Raw genomic sequence first — 21839 nt, 5'->3', positions numbered from 1 at the left:
ATGCTCGTAAACCAAATTGCTCGTATATCAAAGCGAGTTTCCCCCATAGGAATGAATGGAAACTCGCTTTGATTCGTTCCACCCCCTCCCCCACCCAAGGCTACCGGCGCTGCTCCATACCCCCCCGCAAACTGGCATCTCCCAGCGATCCGGCATCCCCCCCCCCCCCGCGATCTTACATACTCCCCCGAGCACCAAAACGATATCCCTTACCTCGATTGGGCACCGGCACCAGCACCAACAAACAGGACATGCCGGTGCCAGTGCCCGAAGATCCTCCCTCTTCTGTGCTGGGCTGAGCGATGCATCGGCGATCCTTCCTCTTGCTTGTGCTGGGCTGGACTGGGCCCTGAGCATTTGCGCATGCTCAAGGCCTTCTGGTCTCGCTCTCTCCGAGATTCTGAATCTGAGAATCTCGGAGAGAGCGAGACCAGAAGGCCTTGAGCATGCGCAAATGCTCAAGGCCCAGTCCAGCCCAGCACAAGCAAGAGGAAGGATCGCCGATGCACCGCCCAGCCCAACACAAAAGATGGAGGATCTTCGGGCACCGGCACAGGCATGTCCTGTGCGTTGGTGCTGGTGCCCAATCGGAGTAAGGGATATCGTTTTGGTACTTGGGGGAGCATGTAAGATCGCGGGGGGAGGGGATGCCGGATCACTGGGGGGAATGCTGGATCGCAGGGGATGGCACTCGTAAATCGAGTCAAACTAGCTTTCCTAGGCGTTGATTTTTCAAATGTTTTGCTCGTCTTGCAAAACACTCGCAAACTGGTGCACTCGTAAACCGAGGTTTGACTGTACTTCTGACACTACATGCATTTATTTCTTCAGATGACAGTGAGGAGGTGGTGGAGGAGGAGGAGGAGGAGGAAGATGTTGCCACTGCCCCTATCCCTGACCGCCCCTTCTTTATCCCACGCAGACGCCCCACTTCCTAACCCCCTTCCACCTCCGCCCAGTCCCGTCCCCCTTCCCAACCCCCTTCCACCTCCGCCCAGTCCCATCCCACTTCACCCCACCAACGCCCTCGAGCACACTCATCAAAGATCCCCCTAAGAAAACACCCCAAACCCAGCCCTGCCCCTTCATTCCCAATGCCCGGTTCCCCCTCCTTCCCACACCCTACCCCCTGGTTCTGCATAGAACTTTTCCCCCGCAATCGTACTTCCATCCTCAGTTCTCCCTCAGCCCTCCCACATACCTCCCGCAGCACTCCCTCATCCACCCACAGTACTCCCTCAGCCCACTCACATTCCTCCAGGAGTCCTCTCTCATCCCCCATTATTGAGCGAATCAGCGACCTCTCTGTCCAGACCGGTAAGTGTTCTGATATTTTGATTATGTAACTGTCTTTTCAATTTCCAACTGCTTATAATGCTCTTTGTCATTGCAGATATATTGGCATCCCCCTCCTCTTGCACCCTAACCCTTGTTTTAACCCCCCCTCTGCATTCAAAGCCCTGCCCGTTGTCCCACCTGTTCTACCCACCCTTCTGCCGCTCCACCCGGGATTGTGGCACCAACCCCTCACCAACAACCACTCCTGTTGCAGAGACCACTATTGTGGCTCACGCTGCCACAAACACTGATCCTCTGCCCAGTTCAGTAACAGCGGAGGACATTCATACGGTGGTGGGAGTCCTGAATGCGGGTGTGGGAACCATTCAGGACATCTCTCATGAGGCAATCCGAGCGGTCCGGAATATCACAGGGGCACTACATAACATCATGGAGAAACTTGGTGGTGCCCCTCCCCCCCCCCCGTGAATGTCTCCCGCTGTTACCGAGGGAGCTGCACCTTCTTCTCACCACTCCTCCCACCCCTCCTCCCTCCCCCTGCCACACTCCCTCCCCCTCCTGCCCTTACCCTTCCTTGAAAAAAAACTAAAAAATTTAAAAAAACAAGTCCCACCCCTCCTCCCTCCCCCTGCCACACTCCCTCCCTTTATCCACCCCCCTCCACACTCCCACCCCCTCCACATCCGTTCCCCACTTACCGACCCCTTCTCACATAAAGCCACTGGTCTCCAGCATGAGGACTCGCCTGCCTCCTACCGTCTCATCGGATCTGCTATCCTCCTGTGAGTGTCTCTCTCTCTCTCTCTGCCGGTCCCAGACTGTTGCTTCCTATCCCTCACAACACTGTTTTCTTTCCCCTCCAGCCTCCTGTGCTGCAGCTGCTATGACTACTACCTGAACAATCTAGGCTCCTGCTTGAGGACTCGCCTGCCTCCTACTGTCTCATGGGATCTGCTATCCTCCTGTAAGTGTCTCTCTCTCTCTGTCCCGGGCCCAGACTGTTGCTTCCTATCCCTCACAATACTGTTTTCTTTCCCCTCCAGCCTCCTGTATTGCTGCTGCAATGAAGCCGCCACTGGTCTCCAGCATGAGGACTCGCCTGCCTCCTACATCTCATGGGATCTGCTATCCTCCTGTGAGTGTCTCTCTCTCTCTGTCCCGGGCCCAGACTGTTGCTTTCTATCCCTCACAACTGTATTTTCTTTCCCCTCCAGCCTCCTGTGCTGCAGCAGCTATGACTACTACCTGAACAATCACGTCTCCAGCATCAGGACGCGCCTGCATCCCACCATCTCAGCTCCCATGTCTGGACTTGGCTTGCCAGCTCTCCTTTGATTATCAGAAAAATGTGACATCATGTCTATGATACTTTTAAAAAGACATTTTAATATACAGTTTATTGAAAATGAGCCACAACTGCATACAGGATAAATGCAAAACCTTATCAGACATAAGTGTTCAGTTTACATGCCCAGAGACAGCAGCACAGCACAGAACTAGATAGAACTTGTAAAGCTACACGTTAGATGGCTTATCTTGTTTAGAGAGCTTTTTAATAGAGTAGAACACTTATCATCCTATATAATAAAAAGCTAGCCGCGCATGCGCACTCAGACCAGCGTGATCTGTAATCCCTGATCCGTGATCTGTAGGTCCGTGGCCAGAGTGCGTATGCGGCGGACAGATCGGGAAAGCATAGCACAGCCGGCGACTCCCCCCCTCCCGCCCTCACTCACTGCCCCCTCCCGCCCTCACTCACTGCCAAAACCACCACCTCCTCCTTCTCGCCGGCTCACCCGCTTTTCAATGAAGAGAAAAGCGCTGCACCGCGCTAACGCTGGCTTTGCTGTCTTCTGTCCACTGCGGCTGCCCTCTCTGACTACTTCCTGTTTCCACTAGGGTTGGCCGCAGTGGATAGAAGACGCCGAAGCCAGCGGCTGTAGCCGCCGATCTCCGTTCCTCCGGGGGGGTGGGGGGTCTAGGAGGAGAGGGTTCGCGGCCACTCAGCGCCCCCACCGAGGAGCCCTGCAACTTTCCGCTGTCCGGGACCCGAGTCATTTGCCGCCCCCCCTCTTCCCTTACCGCGGGCCCAACTGGCGATTTAAGCAGCGTGTCAGCAGTCTTCACACGCTGCTTCGGGCCCTTCTACTGCCCTGATTTGCTCTGGACGTGCCAGAGTAAATCAGGGCAGTAGAAGGACCCGAAGCAGCGTGTGAAGACTGCTGACACGCTGCTTAAATCGCCAGTCGGGCCCGCGGGAAGGGAAGGGAAGGGGGACCGCAAAGGACTCGGGCCCGCGTTTGTAGTCGCGACTGTGGGAAGGGAAAGGGGGTAGAGGAAACGCTACAAGAAGAAAGACACAGGGGAAGGTGCACAGGGAACTGGTGTGGGGGGAGGGAAATGGAGGGGGAAGGAATGCTGCTTTGGACAGAAAGACAGAGGGAGGAAGGGAGACAGAAAGACAAGAAGAAAGACACGGGGGCAGGTGCACAGGGAACTGGTGTGGGGGAAGGGAAATGGAGGGGGAGGGAATGCTGCTTCGGACAGACCGACAGAGGGAGGAAGGGACACAGAAAGAAAAGAAGAAAGACACAGGGGCAGGGAGATACACAGAAAGACAAACAGACAAAGGGGGCCAGGGACAGAGACAGACAGAAAGAAAGATAGCGGGAGTCGCGTCAGGATGGGTGCAGGATGCCGCAGAGGGAACTTTTCCAATGGGTGCAACTGGGCGGCTGTCGGGAACCTCTGATCAGGGGCAGAGCAAGGTAAGTGTATCATAGGGATAAGAAGGAGGAGGGGGGAGAAAAAGGAAGGGACGCCTACTGCTGGACAGGGGGAGAAGGAAAGAGGTGCTGATGGACAGGGGGGAGGTGAAGAAAAAGGAACGGAGGCCTAATGTTGGACAGGGGGCGAAGGAAGGTGCTGCTGGACAGGGGGGAGGTAAAACAAAGGGAGAAGGGCTGCTGCTGCATAAGGAGAGCTGTGAAGGGGTGGTGGTGGACACAGGGGAGGTAAAAGGAAGGGAGAATGGACAGGGGGAGCAGGCAAGGGGTGGTGATGGACAGCCAAGGAAAAAGAAAGACAGAAAGAAAGAAAGCGGCTAAGGAGAGAGAGAGAAAGAAATACATATATTCTAGCACCCGTTAATGTAACGGGCTATAAGACTAGTTCAAGTATAAATTAGATGAAATGTATAGAGGCGATATGTTAACATCTTTCCTTTCGTGCACACACAATGTGATTGCTGTACAAGAACATAAGTGCCATCTCCAGATCAGACCGTCGGTCCATCAAGTCCGGCGAGCCGCACACGCGGACGCCCAGCCTGGTGTACACCTGGCATAATTTTAGTCACCCATATCCCTTTATGCCTCTTGTAAGGAGATGTGCATCTAGTTTGCTTTAAATCCTAGAACTACTTACCATTAATAAAACAGGGAAACGGGTCTCCTGAAGTAATAGTATAAGAACAATCTTTTTCAGGAGGTATAAAATCCCTCTCCACAAATGCCCTTGTTCATCCCCCTCATGATGCTACGCTCACTGATCCTCTGCCCAGGTCTGTAACAGCAGAGGATATTCAGACAGTGGTGCAAATATTGAATATGGTTGTGGGAAACGTACTACACCTGTTCCAGGAGGTGGCAGGGATACTCATGTACATGACAGGATAGTTGTTATGTGATCATCTTTCCTTTCATAACCTAACAATGTGATTGTTGTATTACCATTAATAAAACATAAACAGGTCTCCTGAAGTAATAGCATGAGAATAATCTTTTTCAGTAGGTATAAAATCCCACTCCCCAAATGCATTCCATTATCACCAATAATGAAGGGGTTCAAAGACCTCACAGTGGAATGTGGTATGTGTTCCCACTCCTATATTTTTTACTATGTAAATGTAATACTGTAATTACTGAACGAGGGGGTCAAAGTACTGGCGGTGAACAGATACTGAAGTTTACTCCACACACTGTCCATTTTAAGTATATTACGACGTTTCCCCTTCATGGGGAACAGTAACTTTGCATTTAGAGAGAAGTACTCCATCATGACTGATTGAGAGCCAGGGGTCAAAGAACTGGCATTGAACAGGCACTAGAGTTTCATCCACTCCCTGTCAATTTCTACAATGTTCCTGTACTTGCCATTGCAGTCATAATATCTCTGTTGACTAATTATTTTTTTAAGCATTAACAGTTCTTCATATACTTCTGACACTACATGCATTTATTTCTTCAGATGACAGTGAGGATGGGGAACAATATTTTCTCATTGAACGAGAAGTACTCTGTTAAACTTTATGAAACAAAATACTTCTCTTTCAGCAGCCTATATTTTGAATATGTAATTGTCTTTTCAATTTCAAACTCCTTATAATGCTCTTTGTCATTGCAGATATATTAGCATCCACCTCCTCTCGCACCCTATCCTCTGTTTCACTCCCACCTCCCCATTCAAAGCCCCACCCGGTGTCCCACCTGTTCTACCGCCGCTCCACCTGTGATTTTGGGACCAACCCCTCACCACCAACCACCCCTATTGCAGCGACCACTATTGTGGTTCACGCTGCACACACACACTGACTGAATGAAAGAGTGAAAGCACTGGCATTGAACAGGCACTGGAGTTTCCTCCACTCCCTGTCCATTTCTCCAATGTTCCTGTGCTTGCCCTTGATGGGGAACAATACTTTCTCATTGAACGAGAAGTACTCTATATGTGTATATATGTACTATATTTATGTATGTATCTATGTATATAATCTTTTACATCTTCTAGTTCAAACGCTGAAGATAAAGCTCAAGGCTTAACTATTTTATATCTAAAGCATACAGAATACTTCTCTTTCTGTGAATTTAGGCTTTCGCCCTCATCAGCAGCCTCTATTTTGACCATGTAATTGTCTTTTCAATTTCAAACTCCTTATAATGCTCTTTCTCATTCAATGTTATTATTCACTGTTCACATCATGTTTCAATGTGTTCATTAATATTTACATTGCATTTAACTTTGCCCTGGGGGACCTATTTTGTCCATTCTATATGTTCACTGTATTATGCTTCGTTAAATGACACAGTTAACCAGAAATAAATACATTATAATACAACTACGGAGTCCAGAATTTATTTTATTTTAACCTCAAAAACTACAATGAGATAATGAACTTCTAATAACTTATAATGACTGAGGTTGCCATTCAACAAATTAGTTATTATTCTCTAACATATTAAGACACTTATTGTAAGTTTGAAAATGAATAAAGATTAAAAAAAAAAGAATATAATGACCTTCATAAACACTTTAAACATATATTCTGTCATGTAAAGATTATTAAACAAATGTATTAGCCATTAGCTTTAAACACATTTTGAGAATTATTACAACATATCCTGCAAGACAAACACAAATAAATGATTACTTAGAAATCATGAAACTTAGAATAATGAAAATAACATAACTTACTGAATGTTACATACTTCTAGTAGGAGGCCTGGTTACATTAGCCTGGTTACATTAGCATTTGACTATGAACTGGGAGACAAGACGGATGGATCAGATGAATAGACACTGCAGGCATCAGACTAGGGGCATCAGAACAAAATATGGAAAGCACAATAGGTCTTTCATCCATTTGACTATGAACCCATTGAAAACACCCACTATGCCCATTTACCTTCCACTATAACAGGTCTCACAGTCCCCAATGAATATGAGATCTATGTGCATGCACTGCTTTCAATGCATGTCTGGTAACGGGACAAAAGCACCTGGGTCAAACGCACACTGATACTGGGCTGTGCAAATGCATTTTTTATCACTATAATAATTTACTTTAATATAATAATTTAATCATTTAATCATTATAACAAGCTCACTTGCCGGCGCTCAGATGTCTCTCGCTCAGTTGTTTTGCGCTCACTTGCCGACACTCAGATGTCTCTCACTCAGTTGTCTCGCGTTCAGATGTCTCTCGCTCAGTTGTCTCGCACTCCCTTGCCAGAACTCAGATGTCTCTCGCTCAGTTGTCTTGCGCTCACTTGCTGGCGCTCAGATGTCTTGCACTCAGTTGTCCCACTTGTTACAGAAAATGATTTGCGCTCGGTTGTCTTCACGCTCAGTTGTCTTGACGCTCAGTTTTCTTCGCGCTCAGTTGACTTGTGCTAACTTGTCCGCGCACTGTTGTCTTGCGCGCAATTGATTATGAACCGCTATAATGTTATTGTTTTGGTTAAATAAAACTATTTAAATTGTTATTAAGGTAATTATTTTTCTCCTTTCAATAAAGTACAGCACAAAAGTTATCCAAATATGAATGATTAGCCTATTAAACTTGAGTTCCTTGTAATAATGTCATAATTATTTATCTATGTATTAGTATAACCAAATAAGTAATATTTTTCTATATATCTGCAAAACTAACCTGAAAAGTTAATTTAAAAAAAAAACCCAGACCTTCGTCTGGTTGTAAATATTAAGATTATACAAGCAAGAATGAGTCTCTCGGTAGAAAACCATGATTTAAATCAACTCTTTTTGACTAGCAATTCAAATTAAATCCACCCGGTTTCCAGTCATTCAATATATCCCATTCCTCCAGCCCCTTCCTATTCGACTGTCACAACCGGTTGAGCACTTCTATGATCTGTTACATGTCTTGTTCTAGGGCTGCTTAGGATAGATGTCTGGGCTGCAATGAAGCCTGCACCCGACTCCCAAGCTGAGTATGTTAGAAATGTCCATTCCAGGTGCACAACTGTGGCTTATCTTAGCCTGCACCTACAAGTGAATGGTTGGGACCTACCTTGTAGAAGCAACTCAAGGGTAGGAGACTTAGGAGGCAGCTCAGTTCAGACCAAGAAATTTTTAATTGGCTTGCTAATACTATGAGCTATAACAGCCAACCAATGGATGGACAGGAATCAAGAATAAGTGCGCATGATGCTGTATGGTAAGAGATTTAAAGGAAAGTGGAAGGGGCATTATAAATTGCTTTCGATGCTACCGGAAAACATTATGGGCCTCTTCTATTAAACTGTGCTAGCAGTTTCTAGCACGGGGAGCCGTGCTGAATGGCCCACGCAGCTATTGATGCTCATAGAGTTCCTATGAGCATTGGAAGTAGCGCAGGCCATTCAGCGCAGCTCTCTGCGCTACAAACTGCTAGCACAATTTAATAGAAGAGGGGGTATATGCATGGGATAAATATATATATGCAATTTCTAGTAAATTGACTTGTGTCCCAACAAAACTGCTTTTTTCAAATGGCTTTCTCAAATTGAATAATGGAATTGGGACTGCAATCTGCATTAATTTAGAATTTGTATTGCTATGTATTGATTTATTTATTTTATATATATATCAGTTTTAGTGGATATGTTTTAGAAATATTAATTTCTTTCCTTTCCTATTTCTAATGGAGTTCCTTTCATAAATAAGATTAAGTTGTGATGTAAACCGCTTTGATCCTTTTTTAGCTATATAGGTGGTATAGAAAGATTTTAATAAACATACCAAGTGGACAAAAATAAGCTTTGCGGAGACAAGATTTGACCAGGTTGATTATTTATTTTTTACACACTACCGTGGACCACCCTAATTTCCCACCTACAACCACCAGTTGGGCTTTTATTGTTGTTCCTTGACTTTGTTTCTGTTTACCCAATAGTGATTTTCTTAAAAACAAAATGTGAGGGAAGGGCTAGTTGATATGGCATTTACTTTATGGAAGGTTTGAGTCCATAACATGCAGAAAAGGATGGGCAAGTCTGGGAATGAGGCACTATCTATAAACAGGACAGTGCACCATATTCAGAATCACTTAAGATTGTGGTCGTATTTCACATTTTAAAAAAGCAGAACAGTCAGAAAGATAAATGATCTAAGCAAATGGTTGGCCAAAAACACTAGGGTGCTGACTTTGAGAATTTGCTCAGTTGATGGTTTTTAAAACTACTGTAACACTCCACTACACACACAAAATAAAATACAAAATTGCTCATGTTAAGCCCATAACTAATTGAAGCTGCAGATTTATTTTTCTTAAATTATGGGCTGTCAGTGCGCTTAGATAAATCTGGGGGAGTGGCCAAGATGTCGGAAAGACTTCTGGCACTGTTTTTTGGTCAGAGGTATGAGGCTGGAAATTTCATACCTCTCTTTCAAAATGCCTCACACTAAATGGAAGGGGGTTGTTAAGACTGTTTCCTCTCATCCCCAACCCAGCCCACCCTCAACCAATATGCATTCAGAGCTATACCTGAGTCAAGAGGGTTCTGCTTTGGAGAAGGGCGAGGGAGCCCTGTTGTCTCTGCTGAGACATGAAACCATGCTGTCCCCGCTAGCTTCTAGCTACCTTCGTGTCCAGCAGTGCTCCAGGATAAACCTGCAGATGACATGTGGGCCACTGGATCTGTAGCTGATCTCTGCAGAGAGGAGGGCAGACTTGTTCAGCTGACTGACGAAGAATCAATCTGGGGTGCATCTGAAGTTTGCTGCACCTGTGTTGTGGTTACCCTTGAAGGAATCTAGTAAGTCCTGTAAAAACTTGATGCGACTGTGGAGAAAACTGCTAATGAAGTTTCCAGATGCCCAGTAAGATGGAGACTAATTCAAAACATGGATAAGTTAAGACTGAGTGCTTGGATCAAGTTAATCAAATTCAAGCTAAAGTTAAAGAACTTAAAAAGACAGTTTCTACGATTATGAAAGAAACTTTTGATTCATTGGAAATTAGATCAAATGGAAAATCAAAACAGAAGACAATCTTAAAGTGTTACATTTTCCTAGGTTTGTTGGATTTCTTAAAAAAAATATTTGATTGAAATTCTTGCAATGCCTGAACAGGCTATTCCCCATATTAATAAGACATATTATTTACCTACTAGACTTGTCATGACCCAAATATTGATCAAAATCAACACCAAGTTCAAAGAGATGATAATGTCTTGCAAGATATATCAGTGATTCTGGAATCTTCATTACTAGAAGTACTGGAGAACTCAACTCTACTACTATCCTTAGTTTTTGAGCAAGATCTTGTATTTCTCCCTAGAAACTAGACACTCCTCCTGTCTTTTGTGGTCTAATAAGTAATTTCCTCCGAGATATATTACTTTATTTATAAGAGGCTGTATTTATTTTTCACTTTGTTTTGCTTGTTATGATACTGCAAACTTTAAAAAGAAAACAAAAAATTGTGGGCTGTCAAAAGCATTTTTTAAGCTAAATCTACCCTCTATCCCCACTGGCTGGACTCAATGGAACCTGCAGATACCACGGTACTACAACAAGACCCAGCAAACAAAAGCAGAAGAAAGAACGCTTGATATAACACACCACCTGTCACCTGAAACAACTTGAGATGAATCTTCAAATTTAAGTCCAGTGTGCAATTAATCAAGTAGCTCAAAAAATACACCCAGAACCTCCCTATTTCATTCTCCCCTGTAGTAACCAAGCCTAAGTGATTTAATCCGTTGGAAATGCTTATAAGTCTATGTACTCACACTTTAAGTATACAGATAGTAAAAGAAATCCCAGAACAAACTTACCTTCTGTTTGTCTTTTATTATGACCCGTCCCCATCCTTTACAACCCAGAGGAACAAACATCGACATATGCATTCTTGTAGTCGACTGGGTTAAAGGATTGCTTGATATCATAAAATTAGCTTTGTTTTATAACGTTTATTTGTTTAGAATGTGAAGAACAGTATAATCTCTCATAACGAAAAGATGTGAGGGAATAACTAACCTACCTCTTTTATCCCTTACCTCAGAACAGAGAACAGATAGGTATTGCTGGCATGTTGGTCCTTTCAGGAAAAAACGGGCGCTAAAGCAAATCACAGCTTTCCCTTTTCTCGTCCTGTCAGTGGAAGCCAGAACCCTCTGCAGCAGAGCAGGAAGGGCTCGACTCCTCTGGAGAGCTGGTGACACTGAATAACAATCCATAGGGCAACAAAGAACAGCAATGTTAGTTCCCTGCCGGGGGACACCTTTAAGAAGAACACCACTGACAGGAAGAATTAAAAACAAGCAAACAACACACCCACAAAACAGCGTGATTGAAAGGTAGTTTAAACATCGGAAAACGGGCAGGTGATGTAAGCCAAGAGGAGAGCTGAAAAGAAAATGCAAGCGAAAAAAGGCCTTTACCTGTGTCTCCAATGAAATCGAGGACAGGACGAGGCTGTAATAATCAGCGCTAGTTCGAACTTGGAGACAATACTCGAAAATTGAGGACGGCATAGATATTCTGCTCAGTTCCATCAGACCTTTGTATTTTTTAAAAATTCTTTCTCTCCCAACACTATCTCAGATTCTTTCTTCCCATATCGTTGCAGTCTCTAGTCACCCTCCCTCCCTTATGCTGTGGCACCACAAGAACATCAAAGAAACACAAACAATAGTATAAATAGCCCAAGGCATTGTCCCTCTAATTTTATAAACTTGGTCTCATTGGGACAAGAACAATCTCCAGCTACTCTTGCCCATGCTGTTCCTTCCAATCTCAAATTGTCTACCACAACTTCCTACTGCAGCCATTTTGAGACTGGAACCAGTACATTGGCCCTTCTGCCTACTATGGTTACCAGATATCCAGATTTCCCTGGACACGTCCTTTTGAGGACACGTCCGGATGCAGATGGCTTTTCAAAACCCGGCACGTCCGGGTTATGAAAGTAAATTGCGTCAGAAGGGGGCATCCACACATGCGCAGATGCAACGTGATGTCGGATGCGTGTGACTTTATCACAATGCATCCACAACAAACAGGCATCGGGGGTGGGGTTGGGGCATAACGGAACAGGGATGGGTGGAACTGGGCAGGCCTGGGGGCGGATCTAGGGGGGTCCCGATTTTACTAACGTAAAATCTGATAACCCTACTTCAGCCCAATGTGTGTGGCAGTAGCCAAAAAAGCAAACAAGATGCTAGGAATTATTAGAAAAGGGATGGTAGACTAATAATGCTATAATTAGAGTTAACAGATTGTGCAAAAAAAAAAAAAAAATGAGAACACAGCCCCGCCCTATCCTGCCTCCAGCCATGCCCCATCCCATTTTGCCCCAGCCCCACCCACCCCCACAAGCCTCCTCTCTTCTTCCTTGAGCCTAGGCCATGTCTGGAGGGCCTCCAAACATGCATGGATGCGATGCGATGACATCATATACCTGTATATGACATTGAATCGCATCCACGCATGTTCAGTGGCTCTTCAGGCACAGTCCCGAGTTCGGGGTATTCAAAATCCCCAATAAAATGCTGGGTTTTGGAAATCCATCCAGGCACCTAGACAGTCCTCTAAAAAGAAGACATGTCCAGGTTTTCCTGGACATCTGGTAACCCTAGTTATAATGCCTCTGTATCACTCCATGGTGTGACCTAACCTTGAGTATTGCATTAATTTCTGGTTGCCTTATTCAAAAAAGGTATAGCAGAACTAGAAAAGGTTCAAAGAAGAACAACCAAGATGATAAAGGGGATGGAACTCCTTTTATATGAGGAAGGACTAAAGAGAGCTTAGGGCTCTTCAGCTTGGAAAAGACACTGCTGAGGGGAGATATGATTGAAGTCATAAAATCCTGAGTGGTTCAGTGGTACAAGTGGATTAATTTTTTACTCCATCCGAAATTACAAAGACTAGGGGCCACTCAAAGTTACAGGGAAATACTTTTAAAACCAATAGGAGGAAATATTTTTTCACTCAGAGAATAGTTAAGCTCTGGAATGCATTGCTGAAGGATGTGGTAAGAGCGGTTATCATAGCTGGTTTTAAAAAAGATTTGGACAAGTTCCTAGAGGAAAAGTCCATAGTCTGCTATTGAAGCAGACATGGGGAAAGCCACTGCTTGGAATGTTGATACCATTTTGGTTTCTGCTAGGTACTAGATTGGCCACCATGAAGACGGGATTCTGGGCTAGATGGACCATTGATCTGACTCAGTAAGGCTATTCTTATGTTGTCACCTATGCCTGCTGCAATTTCAAAAGGGCTGCAGCAAACTACCATGGCAGTCTTGTAAAGCTGCTGCAGGAAATTGCAGTGGCAATTTTAACTGCAACATTGGCATATGCAGGTGTGATTGGGATGGAGAAGCTGAGACTCACTCTTGTTGTTGGGGAGGCACTTTTGGTATCAGATGAAAATATACTGATGCTAGATCGCATTTAGAAGGAAGAGCATATCCCCTTTCCAATGTGTTGACCTTTTACGTTCTTTCTTTCCTATTATAAACTGTATTTTCCCTCAATCCAATTTGTATCTTGTAAGTCAGTAAAGTCTTGTTGTCTAATGTCTTCCCCTGGATTTTAGTGGTCTTAACATTGTACACCACTTAGACAATTTATATATAAAATTTTAAATAAAACTTGAAACTTAAAAACATTTTCAATTGAAACCAAAAACATGGCTAAATCTGTTTGATTTCAGTGCTAAAACTGGAAGCAAAATTCAGTCAATCTATAGAAAGAAACATACCATCAGGGCTGAGGCAGCATAGAGAGCCCCTGTGGCTCAAACCCCCCTGCCCCTGGATAGCCTCCTGTATCACTTCTCCATACCTGGTAGTTTAGTGGCCCCTCTCTCGCAATCCATCCTGCCCCTGCTATGATCCATCCTCCCCTGCCATAAACATTACATTTAAAAAATCCCTGGTAGTGTAGTGGCCCTCTACCCTCACCTTTAAAAAAATAAATCCTACTTTCCACCTTCCAGAACCCACTGGATGGTCAAGGAGAAAAAAGGGCGCTCTGGGAGGATAAGGCCATAACGGAGAGACTGAATTAATCATCTGTAGTACCTGAAGATTGGAGGGTAGACAATGTTACACCGATTTTAAAAAAGAGCTCCATGGGAGAACCGGGAAATTACAGACCGGTGAGCCTCACTTCCTTGGCAAAATGGTGGAAACAATTATAAAAAATAAAATTGTGGAACACGTAGACAAAAATGATTTAATGAGATGGAGTCAGCATGGGTTCAGTCGAGGGAGATCTTGCCTCACCAATTTGCTTGACTTCTTTGAAGGTGTGAATAAACATGTGGATAAAGGTTAGCCGGTTGATGTAGTGTATTTAGATTTTCAGAAAGCTTTTGATAAAGTTCCTCATGAATGGCTCCTGAGAAAATTAAAGAGTCATGGGATAAGTGGCAAAGTGCAGCTGTGGCTTAGGAATTGGTTATCAGATAGAAAATGGTAGGGTAGGGTTAAATAGTCATTTTTCTCAATGGAGGAGAAAACAGGCCGGTGCTATTTAACTTATTTATAAATGATCTGGAAATTAGAACGACGAGTAAGGTGATTAAATTTTCAGATGACACTAAACTGTTCAAAGTTGTTAAAACACATGCGGATTGTGAAAAATTGCAGGCAGACCTTAGGAAATTGGAAGACTGGGCATCTAAGTGGCAGATGAAATTTAATGTGGACAAATGCAAATTGATGCACATTGGGAAGAATAACCCGAATCACAGTTACCGGATGCTAGGGTCCATACTGGGGGTTAGCGTCCAAGAAAAGGCTGAGGGGAAATATGATTGAAGTCTACAAAATTCTGAGTGGAGTAGAACGGGCACAAGTGGATCGATTTTTCACTCCGTCAAAAATTACAAAGACTAGGGGACACTTGATGGAGTTACAGGGAAATACTTTTAAAACCAATAAGATGAAATTTTTTTTCATTCAGAGAATAGTTAAGCCAGAGGTTGTGGTAAGAATGGATAGCATAGCTGGTTTTAAGAAAGGTTTGGACAATTTCCTGGAGGAAAAGTCCATAGTCCGTTATTAGAAAGACATGGGGGAAGCCATTGCTTGCCCTGGATCAGTAGCATAGAATATTGCTACTCCTTGGGCTTTGGCCAGGTATTGATGACTTGGATTGGCCACCGTGAGAACGGGCTACTGGGCTTGATGGATCATTGGTTCATCCTCATGGGCATATTTTGAAAGAGGTAGGAATGATGGTCATTTACTCTTGCCTCCAGTGAAGCCATCTTGGGAAATAGCAGCAGCTGTGGCCAGCAGAAATTGTTTTTTTTAAAGTCAAGGCAGGATCAGGAAGGGAAGCCATTAGACTACTAGGGATTTTAATTGTACTGCTTGGGGCAGGTTGAAGGGCAAATCAGGTCTAGGGATGTTTGTTGTACCAGGGATATTTTTGTAATGTTTGGGGGGTTGGGGGGCACTAGGAATTATGGGTTGGTGTAGAAAGCTCGTGGCTTAGTTTATTTTAATGTCCATTGTCAGTATGTGTTCCAATCATCACTTGTGTTCTAATAGGAAGGGGAACATTTTATAATGAACTGTGGATTACTGCGGTTGCTGGGTTTGGGGGTTGGGTTTTTTTTGGGGGGGGGGGTGTTTGCTGTTGTTAATTTTGCATTAGAAACCATGCGGCTTTCTACATACCTTTCTCTTCCTCACTAAGATTTCCTTGTCTGGATACTACTGTGGGCTGCTAATCTCTTATGCACTCTGTAATCTTTTCATTTAGTTCTTTGTTCCTTTTTTCTTTGGTCCCATGTTCACTTCTCAGAGGTAGGGGATTGTAGCACAAGAAGACAACAGATAGGAGTGGCTTGGAAAAAGTATTTTATATAGAAATAGGCTTAGAAGATAAATCTGTTACAGGGCTGCTTCTGTATGTATGTGAATGTGCCTGTCCTTCTTAAGTATCCGAGGAAGGGTGGGTGTGGGTCTGAATGTAAGTATAAGATAGAGAGAGCTGTCAAGCAATGTTGCCAGATACTTTAAAAAAAAAAAAAATCCTGCCATTTACCTTGAAAAAGCAGCCCAATGTATTTCTTCATATTTCTAAGAGTACACAACATAAAAATTGCATAATCAACTATAATTAAAATAATAACAAACCTTATCAATCTGCAAAATATTCATCAGATAAAACATCATTTTTATGATCATCACTCAAATAAATACTGGAATTTAATTTACTCAGCATTGCTGTTGTTGGGATACTGTACATCCACTGCAACAGATTCCTTTGCGTTTCATGTAGCTTCAAATGCATAACAAAGTTTCCAGCATGCCTTGCTGAATCCTGTTTCTCAGTTTCATTTTAATCAGTTTCATTTGAGAGAAAGTTATTTCTACAGTTGCATTACTGAAAGGCATCGCTAACACACTCAAGGCAAAAATGTCCCAGCGGTAGAAAGTCAAAATCCCCTGAAACATCTGTGTAATTTGCTGCGGTTATCCAAAACTGCTAAATGTCATTATTGTTGAAGTTTGGTCATGCCATTGTGCTGATTTACATCCACTGCTGCTCCAGATCTCCCAAATTCCCTTTCTGTGCTCCAAGGATGGCAGAAGGTGAGAGATCAGCCTGAGACTCTAGCTGCTAAATGTTTGCCAGCAATCTTTGATGCAGTTCCCTTAGAAGTTCCACAGAAAATCTCAACAGCACTCTTTTATTTGCTCTTCCAAAGAGCACTAAATTTTAGACTCATGCAACAGTAAGTGGAATTCAATACCAAAGTTAATAGCAGCTTACACCTGTTCTCTAGAGCAAAAGCCATTGTTGTTCCCCAATTCACTGAATCATGTTTCAATTCAAAGTTATCAGTTCTGTCAGCAACTTAACAGGACTCACTTTGCCTGGCTCAAATAATTTGTTCACTCTGTTCAGTTCCTGTAATATGGGGTGTAAAAACAGCAAATAAAGTTTATTCTCTGCTGAACAGAACATCTGATACAGTAGCTCAGCGGTATAGTCACAGAGCTCATCTTTGGCTATCTGAAAATGAAGTTTCAGTTCATCATATTGATCAAGGACCCGCTGAACGAGTATCTGACAACTTTAAAATCTTAAGTGGTTCTTCATCAACATTAATGCATTCAAGTAATAGCTTATATTTCAGCTGGTGAATGGTACTGTGGGCAAACCAGTTATAGGTCTCTGATATAATGAATTCAACATTTCTTGGTATTACCTTCAGTGCATGAGATGAATTTAGCTGAATTGAATGACATATACACATTATGGCCCTGATTCTACAAAACGTATCTAAAGTTAGGCGCAGTTTGGACGTCCAAGATAGGCGTCCTTTGTAGAATCACACTCAACATTGTTTAGACGTCCAATTTTTTAGATGTCCTTTAGAAAATCAAGTTTTAGGTGAACATAACATAAGAATTGCCACTGCTGGGTCAGACCGGTGGTCCATCCTGCCCAGCAATCCGCTCACGCGGCGGCCCTCAGGTCAAAGACCAGTGCTCTAAATGAGTCCAGCCTCACCTGCGTACATTCCAGTTTAGCAGGAACTTGTCCGACTTTGACTTGAATCCCTGGAGGGTGTTTTCCCCTATAACAGACTCTGGAAGAGCGTTCCAGTTGTCTACCACTCTCTGGGTAAAGAAGAACTTCCTTATGTTTGTACGGAATCTATCCTCTTTCAGCTTTAGAGAGTGCCCTCTCGTTCTTCCTACCTTGGAGAGGGTGAACAATCTGTTTTTATCTACTAAGTCTATTTCCTTCAGTATCTTGAACGTTTCGATCATGTCCCCTCTCAGTCTTCTCTTTTCAAGGGAGAAGAGGCCCAGTTTCTCCAATCTCTCACTGTATGGCAACTCCTCCAGCCCCTTAACCATTTTAGTTGCTCTTCTCTGGACCCTTTCGAGTAGTACCGTGTCCTTCTTCAAGTACGGTGACCAGTGATGGACGCAGTACTCCAGGTGAGGGAGCACCATGGCTTGGTACAGCAGCATGATAACCTTCTCCGATCTGTTCGTGATCCCCCTTCTTTATTATTCCTAGCATTCTGTTCACACCATTGCGCATTGCGCGGACGGCTTAATCGACTTGTCGATCAGAACTCTCAAGTCTCTTTCCTGGGAGATCTCTCCAAGTACCGCCCCGGACATCCTGTGAGATTTAGACGTCCAACAATGTCCTTAATGTTATAATATTTTATTATGAGATAAGAACATAAGAATAGCCACTGCTGGGTCAGACCAGTGGTCCATCGCGCCCAGCAGTCCGCTCACACGGCAGTCCCCAGGTCAAAGACCAGTGCCCTAACCGAGACCAGACCTACCTGCGTTCATTCTGGTTCAGCAGGAATTTGTCCAACCTTGTTTTGAATCCCTGGAGGGTGTTTTCTCTTATAACAGACTCCGGAAGAGCATTCCAGTTCTCTACCACTCTTTGGGTGAAGAAGAACTTCCTTACGTTTGTACAGAATCTATCCCCTTTTAACTTTAGAGAGTGCCCTCTCGTTCTCTCTACCTTGGAGAGGGTGAACAATCTGTCTTTATCTGCTAAGTTTATTCCCTTCAGTACTTGAATAGCGCACCACATATGCTAACAATTTCAACTCGGATACCTTGACAGTGTTGTTTACTGTTTTTATATGACAACCCACATCATATAAAGTCCATGAATTTGAAAATGGCATGACGTTCCATTTATGTTCCGTCATTTCAGCATGATGGGCACAAATGTCATATTTGTAATACCGACGAGACAGAAAAAGAGAAGTCTTCCTTTGCCCAGCACAGAAAAAAACAAAAGAAAGGCAAAGCCGTTGTTGCAATACAACACAAGGGATTTTATTGAAAGTTCTTATTTGATCAATGATGAGTTTAATTTAGCAACTCTGTCTGTGTCACCCTTCTTTATGCTTTAGTTTCTTCAAGAATAGACTATTGTAATTTTGTGCATATGGTCTTTCCTCTGCTCTTTCAAAATGGCTTAAATCAGTCCAAAATACTTTCATCTGTCTTCTGCCGTCTGCTGGCCACTTTGATCAATTTACTCCTCTCTTTTACTGTTGTCATTAATTCCTCATCATTTACTGGATTCGATATAAGGTATTAACTTTAACGCCTAAGATACTTCACACTGGTCTGCCCCCTTAACAACCTTCATAGCTGCTTATATTCCTGCCTGGACCTTGAGATTGAGTCTGAATACTGTCTGACTGTACCTTCTTTTATTATAGTAAAGTTTTTTATGACTCAACATAGTGCAATATATAGAATCACCAAAATAAATCAAAATGACACTGGAGATAATTTCTTTTTTTTTTCTATTTATAGACAGGAACAAGCCTCGGAATATTGAGTATTAGATTTTCACCCATTCAGGGTTCTTTCAAAGAGAAAGATGCTTCTTTTCTCTTACGCACATTCACATAACCAGCTTGAACCCATCCTCCCTACCATCTTTCAAACATTAAATATAATTTTATTTCTTCACTGCTTTTCATTAAGATTACTGCTTAATACTATTTACTACTTTTTAATACTAGAGGGACTGTATACTTCATTCATAATAAAAGCTAATTAAACCTCACAGTTAATTTCAGAGTCTCTGGACCGACAGAAAGTGCACTAGTGCTTAAAGTGCCATTCCAAAAAGTGCATATGTGCTGTAAACTTTTAAACCTCATAGAGCTTAAAGTACTTAGCATTGTTCTTAGTGCAAGTCATAGTTTTTTTTTTTTAAAAAGCTGCGCTGTTTTAGCGCATGCTAACCACGCGCTAAATGCTAACGCATGCATGTTAGTCTATGGACGTGTTAGCGGGTAGCGCACGCGTATATTTAGCGTGCAAAGGGCATAGCACACCTTAGTAAAACAGGGGAATAGTCTTACGCACATAAATTTTAAATCCAATTAACTTGTTAAGATCCCAGTTAGACACTCAGTGGTTTCACGCCTGCCATGCCAACATCCATCCATTCAATGGAGTTCAAAATGTGACTTATTGGAGAAGGTAACCCTCTGCTAGTCGGTGCAGGTCCAGTGTTGGTACTTCGTTGCAAATTGTAGCCATTTTTGTGATGAACCCTTGTGAGCATGGGTGCAGTCACCAGCTGTCTGCTCCAGAGCCCCATTCACAACAGGGCTCACTGTACAGTCGTTTGGACACACATCTTGAAGCCTCCTGGTTCGTTTGAGCGGTGAGTTGCTCCATGGTAGTGTGATAATTGGCATGTACCAACCTGCGCAGCCGACGTTCACCTCTTGAATCAGTGGCTCATTCTGGATAGGCTGGAGTGAGCTTGGATGGCAACTACAGCATTTGGAACCTAGGACAAGTTAATTTTATCATGTATTTTCTAATGGATATAACTTATGGGCAGACTGGATGGACCATTAAGGTCTTTATTTGCTGTCATTTACTATGTTACCCTGGTTGAGAACTGCTGATCAGTTATTCCTGTCAGAAGCTAATACAATTTATGCTCTAAGAGCACTTGCATACATTATGCAGCTCATACAGTTTGTCCATTTTGCTACCTTGTTCTTTTCTCCATTTAAGTCCAGCTTGTACTATCCATTATTCAGTCTAAAAGACCAACCTCTGTAGTTGGTTGTAACTTGTGCTTGCTTGATGCATCATACCAAGGTCTAGGTCAGCTGCTAGCCCAATGGCTGACAGTACAGCAGTTATTCAGACCTCTTAGTTGAATGGTCAAACATCTTCAATTATTGCTGGTTATTCAGGTGCACCCTTTGGATTAAAATACACAGTTGAATCACATTATTTTATGACCACTGCCTACCTCTGACGTCGGGAGCGCACAGCCAATGAACAAATGTAAATATGATAACTCATGTTAGGTGATAGCGGAATTTTTGAAAGCCATAGGACACCTAAACGTCCTATAAGTTAGAGGAGCTGTTCAGGTAGAATACCAAGAAACCAATCTGTCGCGCTTCCTCCCGCGCGTTCAGAGTAGCGTCTGAGCGAGCTAGGCGCACGCGGCATTTACACTCCCTTTCAAGGGCTTCTTCGTCTGATTGCGTGTATTAGTACAGTTGAAAGAATCGCTGTCCGGCGTTTACTAAACCTCTTTCAGGACCTGAGAACGCTCGTGACGGCTTTCTCATTGGTGCAGCTAGGGGTGAGGGGGGTGGGATCAGGCCGCTGACAGCGCAGGCGCTACTAGTTTAGCTTAGGTCGCTGCCGAGCAACGAGTAACATCAGAGAGCCACAGTGAGCGCCGCTCCGGTCGGTTCTGGACTGAGCTTACCGAACGTCCCGCCGGCTTTCGCGACGGAGCCCAACGAGTGCTTAGTTCTCGCTGACGTTCGGTTCTGGAGCCGGCCGAGCTCGTCATTTTCTCCCCCCCCCTCGGAGTTTGGTTCTGGAAGTCCCCGCCCGAGTTAGAATCGGCACTGTTTCCGGGCACGCTGCTTAGGATGTTTTGGATGGGAAAAGATGGAGAAATATGCTAAGGTGAATAAGATCGGGGAAGGCTCCTTTGGGAAAGCTATTCTGGTGAGGTCCAAAGAAGATGGCAAGCACTACGTGGTCAAAGAGATTAACATCTCAAGAGTAAGTACAGCTTAATGCAGCTTATTCTGTTTGCCCTTTGGAGAACATACTTAAAAAAAAAATCATTTATGTGGTAGTCTTCTTTGATTTATAGATGTCCAACAAAGAAAGACAGGAGTCCAGGAAAGAAGTTGCTGTGTTGGCCAACATGAAACATCCAAATATTGTCCAGTACAAAGAGTCATTTGAAGGTCAGATATTGCATACAAACAAAAACTTATTG

At 43.6% G+C, this 21839-nt stretch overlaps 2 protein-coding genes across 11 annotated transcripts in view; one reads left to right on the top strand and one right to left on the bottom strand.

The window, feature by feature from the left end:
• The window catches only part of CLCN3 (chloride voltage-gated channel 3), a 190404-nt gene extending 178797 nt beyond the window's left edge, over positions 1-11607 (bottom strand). Inside the window, exons 1-2 of one of the 2 annotated variants that reach the window (XM_033942323.1) lie at positions 11466-11607; positions 11082-11245 (exon numbers count right to left, since the gene is read on the bottom strand). The gene's annotated coding sequence lies outside the window, so the exon portion shown is untranslated. The remainder of the gene's footprint in view (positions 1-11081; positions 11246-11465) is intronic. The other variant, XM_033942304.1, reaches the window with a different exon arrangement.
• A 9462-nt stretch (positions 11608-21069) lies between these two features.
• The window catches only part of NEK1 (NIMA related kinase 1), a 312305-nt gene continuing 311535 nt past the window's right edge, over positions 21070-21839 (top strand). For 3 of the 9 annotated variants that reach the window (XM_033942234.1, XM_033942215.1, XM_033942206.1), the window contains exons 1-2: positions 21073-21616; positions 21711-21807. In XM_033942234.1, coding sequence (XP_033798125.1) covers positions 21500-21616; positions 21711-21807 — 214 coding nt within the window. In that variant the 5' untranslated portion in view covers positions 21073-21499. Of the gene's footprint in view, positions 21617-21693; positions 21808-21839 lie in introns of all 9 variants that reach the window. The other 6 variants (XM_033942224.1, XM_033942198.1, XM_033942264.1 and 3 more) reach the window with 5 other exon arrangements.

The sequence above is a fragment of the Geotrypetes seraphini genome, chromosome 1, assembly GCF_902459505.1.
Source record: "Geotrypetes seraphini chromosome 1, aGeoSer1.1, whole genome shotgun sequence".
NCBI lineage: Eukaryota > Metazoa > Chordata > Amphibia > Gymnophiona > Dermophiidae > Geotrypetes > Geotrypetes seraphini.
The sequence above is the reverse complement of the archived record's forward strand: the minus strand, read 5'-3'. Positions and strand labels throughout refer to the sequence as shown.